Raw genomic sequence first — 9,341 nt, forward strand, 5'->3', positions numbered from 1 at the left:
TATTACCATGCAAAAAAAGTAGCATAGATGATCATATTTATTGTCATGCATGACACAAAGTAGCATAGCATTTAATATGATACAATATCTACCTATGTTACTCTAACCCCCTCTCTTTTCTTTAATTCTCTGACACATCAGCATATTTGCTATTCCCGAGTGCATAATACCGGCTAAGATACCACCACTATGGCCAGCCTCAGGCAGCCGAGAAACAAGGTTGGGACGCCGACGCCGCCTCTACCTCCACGACCATCGATAGCTCCGAGGAACAAAGGAGACAGCTCCACACATGCCTCCACCCCCGTCTCCGAGCGGATGGAGCTCCAACCACCGCTCCGCGGTACGATGAGCATGACGTACATCCTGGTGATCCGCCACTACCTGCGGGCGGCAAGCTCAAGAGGATTGGATGGTGATGGCGAGAGTGGGACTGGCTAGGATTGGGCGCTGGCGTCTGGCTTAACAATAACCAGATTTGGAGCCTCGGGCGGCGCACCGGTGCAGCACGCGCCCCGGCCTTTCTCATATCCACTCAGATATTGCCTAGATATGATGGGTGCCGGCCAACCCAGTCGTACATGCCTGGTTTGAGAAGGTCGGCTGGACCACGATTTTGTGGCCAGTCAGCGTTTGAGGAGCCCGACTGGATATGATGGGTGCCGGCCAGCCGGGCGTTCCAGAGATTCCTCACGGGATGTGCTTCATGCTTCAATCTACCACTGCTGCTCGTCCACTAGTAGAAAGGAGGGCTTTGGTTCAGGCCGGGTCAGCCCATTAGTCCCGGTTCAGTCCAGAACCGGGACCAATGGAGGCACTGGTCCCGGTTTGTCTGGACCTTTTGGTCCCAGTTGGTGGGACGAACCGGGACCAATGGGCCTGGCTCCTGGCCCACCACCATTGGTCCCGGTTGGTGGCTTGAACCGGGACCACAGGCTGCCCTTTAGTCCCGGTTCATGCCACGAACCGGGACCAATGAGGTGCCTATATATACCCCTCGCCCGCGAGCAGAGCACTCCAGAGTGCTCTGTTTTTCTCTGGCCAGTGAGGGGAGGGCTTTATGGTGCTCTAGCTCACCTCCTATGCACATGAGATGTTTGATGAAATGCCCGAGCCACACTAGTTAAGCTTTTCTCCTCTCGAAGCTCGACCTCAAAGCTCCATTTTCCTCGAGATTTGTCTAGGTTTAGCGGCCCGTCACGTCCCATTCCCGTCTTCACCACCGTTGATCGCCCGCACCGGTCTCGTCGCCGGCACCACCGTGCTGAGCCTGTTGTTCTTATCTTCTTTCTAAAAGAAAAAAAATTCTTGCTTTAGATAGATACTTGTCTAATTTTCTTACTATTTTATTGCTTGTTATTATATGGTCTGATGGTTTTGGTATCCGCCCCCGTCGGCCCTCGTCCTGTCTATGATTCAGATGTGGTATATATATTATCTTTATAACTATTGGTTAATTTATTGTTTATGAAAATTATGCCGACCAACGTGACATAGATTTTATTTATGTAGGAGGTATGTGAACCGGAAATTTCAACTGACCCTATTGTCGAGAGGTTAAATTTAGTTGAAGAAGAAAATAATTTCTTGAAGGAAAAAATAAAAAAAATTGAGGAGGAGAAGATGATATTGGAGTTGCATGTTGCGGATGTCGTCTATGATCACAAGATCAAGATGGATGCAATGCGCTTGAAGATTAGAAAGATTAGAAAATATGCCATTCATACTGAGGCTTGGTATCATTATGATGTTGGATCAATTGTTACCTTGGTTGCGATTATGATCGCATTTGTTTTCGCATTGAAATGTTTTACATAGTTTCAATGTATGGTTTAATTAATTAGATGCTCTGGAGAGCTATATGTTGTTAGATGAGAACTATGTTTGTACTTTGGTTTTAATGTGATGATGAACTTCTATTAATTTGGTCACTTAATTATCTATTCATGATGTTCTGTAATGGTTTTTGACACACTTAATTATATATAATGCACGCAGATGAACCGGCAATGGATGTACGGTGACAGACACACCTCCGAGTACATTAAGGGCGTGCATGATTTTCTCGAAGTGGCTAAGGCAAACAAGCATAATGGTTTTATGTGTTGTCCATGCCCTAAATGTGGGAATACGAAGTCTTACTCTGACCGGAAAATCCTTCACACCCACCTTCTTTACAAGGGTTTCATGCCACACTATAATGTTTGGACGAGACACGGAGAAATAGGGGTTATGATGGAAGACGACGAAGAAGAAGAGGACGATGACAACTATGTGCCCCCTGAATACGGTGATGCTGCAACGGGGGAAGCTGCTGAAGATCAAGAGGAACCAGACGATGTGCCCAATGATGCTACAACGCGGGAAGCTGCTGAAGATCAAGAGGAACCAGATGATGTGCCCGTTGATGATGATCTCCGCCGGGTCATTGTCGATGCAAGGATGCCATGCGAAAGTCAAAAGAAGAAGCTGAAGTTCGATCACATGTTAGAGGGTCACAAAAAGGGTTGTACCCCAATTGCGAAGATGGCAACACAAAGCTTGGTACCGTACTAGAATTGCTGTAGTGGAAGGTAGAAAATGCTGTGCCTGACAAAGATTTTGAGAAGCTACTGAAAATATTGAAGAAGAAGCTTCCAAAGGATTACGAATTGCCCAACAGTATATACCCAGCAAAGAAGGTCGTATGCCCTCTAGGATTGGAGGTGCAGAAGATACATGCATGCCCTAATGACTGCATCCTCTACCGTGATGCGTACAAGGATCTGAACGCATGCCCGGTATGCGGTGCATTGCGGTATAAGATCAGACGAGATGACCCTGGTGATGTTGACGGCGAGCCCCCTAGGAAGAGGGTTCCTGCGAAGGTGATGTGGTATGCTCCTATAATACCACGGTTGAAACGTCTGTTCAGAAATGAAGAGCATGCCAAGTTGATGCGATGGCACAGTGAGGACCGTAATAAAGACAGGAAGTTGAGAGCACCCGCTGACGGGTCGCAATGGAGAAAAATCGAGAGAAAGTACCAGGCTGAGTTTGCAAGTGACCCCAGAAACATATGGTTTGGTTTAAGCGCGGATGGCATTAATCCTTTCGGGCAGCAAAGCAACAATCACAACACCTGGCCCGTGACTCTATGTATGTATAACCTTCCTCCTTGGATGTGCATGAAGCGGAAGTTCATTATGATGCTAGTTCTCATCCAAGGCCCTAAGCAACCCGGCAACGACATTGATGTGTACCTAAGGCCATTAGTTGAAGAAATTTTACAGCTGTGGAATGGAAACGGTGTACGTACGTGGGATGAGCACAAACAGGAGGAATTTAACCTGCACGCGTTGCTGTTTGTGACCATCAACGATTGGCCCACTCTCGGTAACCTTTCAGGACAGACAAACAAGGGATACCACGCATGCACGCACTGTTTAGATGAAACTGAAAGTATATACCTAGACAAATGCAGGAAGAATGTGTACCTGGGCCATCGTCGATTTCTTCTGACCAACCATCAATGTCGAAAGAAAGGAAAGCATTTCAAAGGCGAGGAAGATCACCAGAAGAAGCCCGCCATGCGTACCGGTGATCACATACTTGCTATGGTCAATGATTTACACGTAATTTTTGGAAAGGGTCCCGGCGGACTAGCTGTTCCAAATGACGCTGAGGGACACGCATCCATGTGGAAGAAGAAATCTATATTTTGGGACCTACCCTACTGGAAAGACCTAGAGGTCCGCTCTTCAATCGACGTGATGCACATGACGAAGAACCTTTGCGTGAACCTGCTAGGCTTCTTGGGCGTGTATGGGAAGACAAAAGGTACACCTGAGGCACGGGAGGACCTGCAACGTTTGCACGAAAAAGACGGCATGCCTCCAAAGCAGTATGAAGGTCCTGCCAGCTACGCTCTTATGAAAGAAGAGAAAGAAATCTTCTTTGAATGCCTGCTCAGTATGAAGGTCCCGACTGTCTTCTCGTCGAATATAAAGGGAATAATAAATATGCCAGATAAAAAGTTCCAGAACCTAAAGTCTCATGACTGCCATGTGATTATGACGCAACTGCTTCCGGTTGCATTGAGGGGGCTTCTACCGGAAAATGTCCGATTAGCCATTGTGAAGCTATGTGCATTCCTCAATGCAATCTCTCAGAAGGTGATCGATCCAGAAATCATACCAAGGCTAAGGAGTGATGTGGCGCAATGTCTTGTCAGTTTCGAGCTGGTGTTTCCACCATCCTTCTTCAATATCATGACACATGTCCTAGTTCATCTAGTCGACGAGATTGTCATTCTGGGGCCCATATTTCTACACAATATGTTCCCCTTTGAGAGGTTCATGGGAGTCCTAAAGAAATATGTCTGTAACCGCACTAGGCCAGAAGGAAGCATCTCCATGGGCCATCAAACAGAGGATGTCATTGGGTTTTGTGTTGACTTCATTCCTGGCCTTAAGAAGATAGGTTTCCCTAAATCGCAGTATGAGGGGAGACTGACTGGAAAAGGCACGCTTGGAGGGGACTCAATAATATGTAGGGACAGATATTCTTTGTCTCAAGCACACTACACAGTTCTACAGAACTCTACCTTGGTGACCCCGTATGTCGATGAACACAAGAACAGTCTGCGCTCCAAACACCCAGAGCAGTGCGACGATTGGATTACATGTGAACACATCATGACTTTCAACAGTTGGTTGGAAACACGTCTCAGAGGTGACAACACTATTTGTGATGAGTTGTACTTGTTGTCCAGGGGACCATCTTCGACTGTATTGACTTACAAAGGATACGAGATAAATGGGAATACATTTTACACGATCGCCCAAGATCAAAAGAGCACCACTACAAGAAATATGTCAACTTGTGACCACCACTATTGGTCACTGAATGGTCACAAATTTCCATTTGTGACCTTTTTGTGACCAAAAACATAAGGTCAAAAGCTGGCCGTCGTAAACTGACTATAGCGACCTTTCTTCTGGAATGGTCGCAAACGTTTATGACCAAAATAATCCTATTGTTCTGTTTTGGTCACTAGCAACCTCCTCAGTCCACGTAGGCATCCAGCGTGGCAAGCTGATGTGGCACAAGATTCAGCCCGGTCCAATTCAGTTTTCTACATGGGCCTAGCCCAACAATTCGGCCTTTTTAATGTATTCTTTCTGTAAATTTTTGATCGGCTTCATGGGCCAAGCCCAACATTGTAGCCTTTTTATTTTCTAGGCCTTCGGCCTTTTTGCTTCCATTTCTTATTTGGGCCTTTTTACAATCCATTTTGGACCAGGTGTGTTTTCTTTTGTTTTCTTCTGCTCATCCAATTAGGTCCCACTTGTCAGTTTTCTTTTGTTTCTTTCCACTAGTGAAATGGGACCAGGTATGTTGTTTAGGTGCCACACGTCAGTTCTCTATTTGTGCAACAACCAATAACTTGATTCAAACAGTGCCAATAACACATAAATTTTCAAACAACAACCAAATAATGGCAGGTAGTTTACAATCATGGCAGTACAAATCAGGTATTGAAATATAGAATACAGCTAAATATTAACATGTCCAGCTCCAGAGAGCTAAAACACATTGTCGGGTGCAAGTTCTCTTTAGGATTCTACTCCTGTAGTTCCTTGTACAGCAACTTTTGACGAATTAAGGCCAAAATCTGCGAGTTATAAATCAGAAAAGTTAGGAATATAATCAAGTGAAGCCATGCATATAACATTCTTCTAACAATGAAAAATAGCTGTAGAATTTGAGATCTAATAAGAAACCATGCATATAGCATTCTCGCAACAGCAAGACTGAGATATATTTGGGAAGGGAAAATGACAAGTATCAACCCAGTGCAAGATAACACAACAAATATGTCAAAGTTATTCAGATTTCCTGATGTGTGTGTCATATTATACATGCATCAAGCATCAGGTGACCAAGCAAACTATTCTGGAATAGATACAAAACAAGCATGTATTGGCCATCCTACTGGTAGCAAGTACATAAAGGTAATCACTTAACAAGCAGCGCAAACATGAATGAGTCACATAACTAAGTACAATCCAATATCCCAGCTGAGAGCGAACATGTATTTGGCATTTCAGGATTTCAATACATGCATGACAGAGAGTGGCGCTATGTTCTTACCATGGCACAAGCGAGAGATGTCCCCGACGATGCCCTGCTTCTCCAGTTCGCACTAAGGCTCAACCAGCTCCGCGGTGTGGATGATGCCCCTCCTTGCTCCATCCAGAAGGCAGGCCGCGGACTAGGAAGCCCTGCATATTACAATTTGCACAAGTTGGGAGAATACAAGGAATTGGTATCAAGCAGAGCACAAGTTGAGATAAAGTTACGGTCCAGGAGCCGACCTTCCAAGGGAGTAGCATGATGCGTCATCGCGGTGCCTTCATCTGGAGTTGCAGGCCGGAGTTGTGAGCTGCTTCTTTGCTCCCGCACATAGCACGCCTAGGTTCTCCTAACATACCAACTCGAAAGACAAAAACATGATTAGGGAGCTGGTACATCAGAAAAGGAATCAATGCACGAATGACATACACACCTAAAAAAATAAAATCAGTATTTCACATATTATTAGAATTGCATATTAGATGTCTGCAAGATAAGTGTTGCTTCATATAAGATGTTTAGTGATTTAACAATCAGTATGCTGCAGGAAATTTTGTTTGCCATGTCACCCAATGTTTACTATCAAATAGAAAATATTCACTGTTAATGCATTGAGATGATTTTAGCCCTTCACATGATGGTTCATTGTTATCCATGTTAGCACATCAGGCTTGGAGCTTACGTATATAACAAGAAAAGTAGATTAAGCAATGCATCCAGATAACACAAGGAGGCAAGCACTAGTAAATCTTGACTCTCATGCCACTACATGTACATAACAAGTATTTGACACATTCCTGGAAGCATGCAAATACATGCAATATTATTTGTCTAATGAAATACATGACATATTCTCCTCGTGTATTCTCCAATTAAACACTTGTCAGTGGCCAGAGCGGAACAAACAAAGGGCGAGACAAGTCTTCGCCTTGCAACAAGGGGACTCATACCCAGCCAAATCGGAACAAATTGAACCCGTGGCAACAACTTCTATATAAAACATTTGCTCAAAATGATGCTCAAGAGGAAGACACACTTTCTCAACATTGCATTCCAATCATATAGACCAAATTGCAAAAATAAGAACAGTGGATAAAATCGTAGTCTAGATCACGCCGCAAAGAAACATCAAAATCATAGAACATATAGGTTCCATCATGACTTTAAGAAACATTGCGCTAGAGAAGTAGGCTTGCAATGCAAACTTTCTGCAAATGGTTGCAAAACAAACCACCAACAATCAGAAGAATGAGCATGTTAGTTAGACTGTATGTGCCTACACACACAAAATTCAAAACTATAACTAAGGCGAGAGCGGAAAGATATGGGGGCAGTAAGTGTCGACGAAGGACTCGACCATCTCCCTCTGCTCCTGCTTAGTCTTCCTCACCATGGCTTATTCTCCCGGGCCTGCACGCAACACTGCCCCATTCCTTCAGACAACCAGACAAGATGTGCACAATTGCCGTATTGCTGTTCAACATACGAAAGATGCCTGCTAGGAAGACGAAATCAAATGAATAAGAACCCCACATAAACAAACAGGCTGAACAATGATTCTACAAAGTATTACCTCCAGTCATAAATAAGTGAACTAAAACCACATCACTTATTTATTAACAGAGGGAGTGATATTCAGCTTCTGCAGTCAAAGGAGACCCGTAAACTCATTGCACACAGTTGCAAAAGCACATTATGCAATAGCAATACAGCGTCAGTGTGGGTGGGTGTGTGTGTGCCGCGGTTACCTACAGATCCTACTAAGCGAAGCCGGCGGTCAGGTTGTTGGTTTGGTACTTGTCAAACTAAAAATCTAGAGCATAGCTAGATGATCAATGAGGTTATATTCTCAACAGCAACAGCAACCCCTATGCCCAAAACAGACAGACAGAATGATGGACATATTTATCTCACCTGGGGCGGTCATCCGGTGGGCTAGAGCCGAAGGGGCGGGACGGGGGCTTGGCGGACTTCTTGAGGGTGTTGGGCACGATCTCAGACGACAGGTTGAGGAAGGTGCGGAGGAACTCAATGTCGTCGTTGGCCAGGTACCAGTAGTAGTGCTGCCACGAGAAGGTCTCCCTGACGTACTCCTTGGACTTGAAGCTCTGCATGAGCTTGATGACCTCGAGGTTCAAGGCATCGACCTGTGGGTGCTTGGCCAGGTTGTAGTCCTTCTTGGCGTACAAGACTCCCTCTGCACACGCATCACAATAGATTCATCAGTAAAATCATTCAGTCCGTCCAAAGGAGTGGCATTCTTGCACACATAAAAAGTTGAAATTAGCACCAAGGAATTCAGTTAAGATGCTCAGACTACTGTAATAGTTAGTAGAATTCTTCCAGATTGCAGCTTGACATGAATAAGATTCTACAGTTAGGAAGTTAGTGGTGTCCAAACTGTCTATGCTCGAACCTTGCAGCAACCGCGCATAAGAGCGAACTCGCTGCGGTCAATGGGTGCCAAGAACACTGACGGGGCAACATGGTTAAAACCCTATGCAACACATGGATCGAACCCTACAGAAGAAGACTAACGAGATGGCATCTGAATCCTGGCCACGGCCGGCGTGGTGCGTAAAATGGGCGGGGGAGGGGGGAGGAGCTCACCCTGGAAGAGGTACTTGCAGATCTCGCGGCGGTTCTTCTTGGAGATGATCTGTGGAGGAAGACAAGGGTGGTCAGATTAGGCGGTTCTACGACCGGGGCAACCAACGGGGAGAGCGGACTCGGCTGGGGATGCTTACCATGGTGACGGGCGCCGGGGGAGGAGGCGGGGGCGGAGACGGCGGCGCCGCGACATGCAGGGGAACGCCCTGGCCTCCTCCGGCCCCCTCGCGACGCCATCGCTTGCCCGCCACTTGGCCAAGCCCCGCGGGTCGAGGCCCGCGCGCCCGCCCACGTCGTCGGGGAGCAGCGCGAGGGGCGCGGCCCCGTAGGCGGAGAGGGAGCAGGGGCGCGAGCGGGCGGAGGGATCCGGAGGCGGGTGGCGCACAACCGTGACGTCGTGGCTGCGGCGGGGGAGGGAACTCCGGCAACATAGGATGGGGCGGCGGCGGAGGACGGGACGCTTGGGTTAGATCTGGATCGGGGAGAAGTGCGGAGCGGATTTTGAGATCGCCGATGGGTGGGTGAGAGCACCGGCGGAGCCCGGGAGCGAGGTTTGCCGGTGGGTGGGTAGGGGTGAGGGGGGGACAGCACCGGTGGTGGGAGAGAAGGGGGCG

At 46.8% G+C, this 9,341-nt stretch overlaps 1 protein-coding gene across 1 annotated transcript; it reads right to left on the reverse strand.

The window, feature by feature from the left end:
• Positions 1 to 8,027: 8,027 nt before the first annotated feature.
• LOC119332293 (40S ribosomal protein S10-1-like) lies at positions 8,028 to 8,925 on the reverse strand. Its single transcript, XM_037605474.1, has 3 exons — positions 8,865 to 8,925; positions 8,728 to 8,776; positions 8,028 to 8,314 (listed from the first exon to the last, which is right to left on the reverse strand). The coding sequence occupies exons 1-3, from the start codon at positions 8,865 to 8,867 to the stop codon at positions 8,028 to 8,030; spliced, it is 339 nt and encodes a 112-aa protein (XP_037461371.1). The 5' UTR covers positions 8,868 to 8,925.
• Positions 8,926 to 9,341: the final 416 nt, after the last annotated feature.

The sequence above is a fragment of the Triticum dicoccoides genome, chromosome 7A (genome assembly GCF_002162155.2).
Source record: "Triticum dicoccoides isolate Atlit2015 ecotype Zavitan chromosome 7A, WEW_v2.0, whole genome shotgun sequence".
Lineage (NCBI taxonomy): Eukaryota > Viridiplantae > Streptophyta > Magnoliopsida > Poales > Poaceae > Triticum > Triticum dicoccoides.

Excerpts from the sequence above, each read along its gene's own strand:
- LOC119332293 (XM_037605474.1), bottom strand. Across the intron at positions 8,315-8,727 it reads CTGCAAGTACCTCTTCCAGG|AGGGAGTCTTGTACGCCAAG; the intron begins GTGAGCTCCTCC and ends ATGCGTGTGCAG.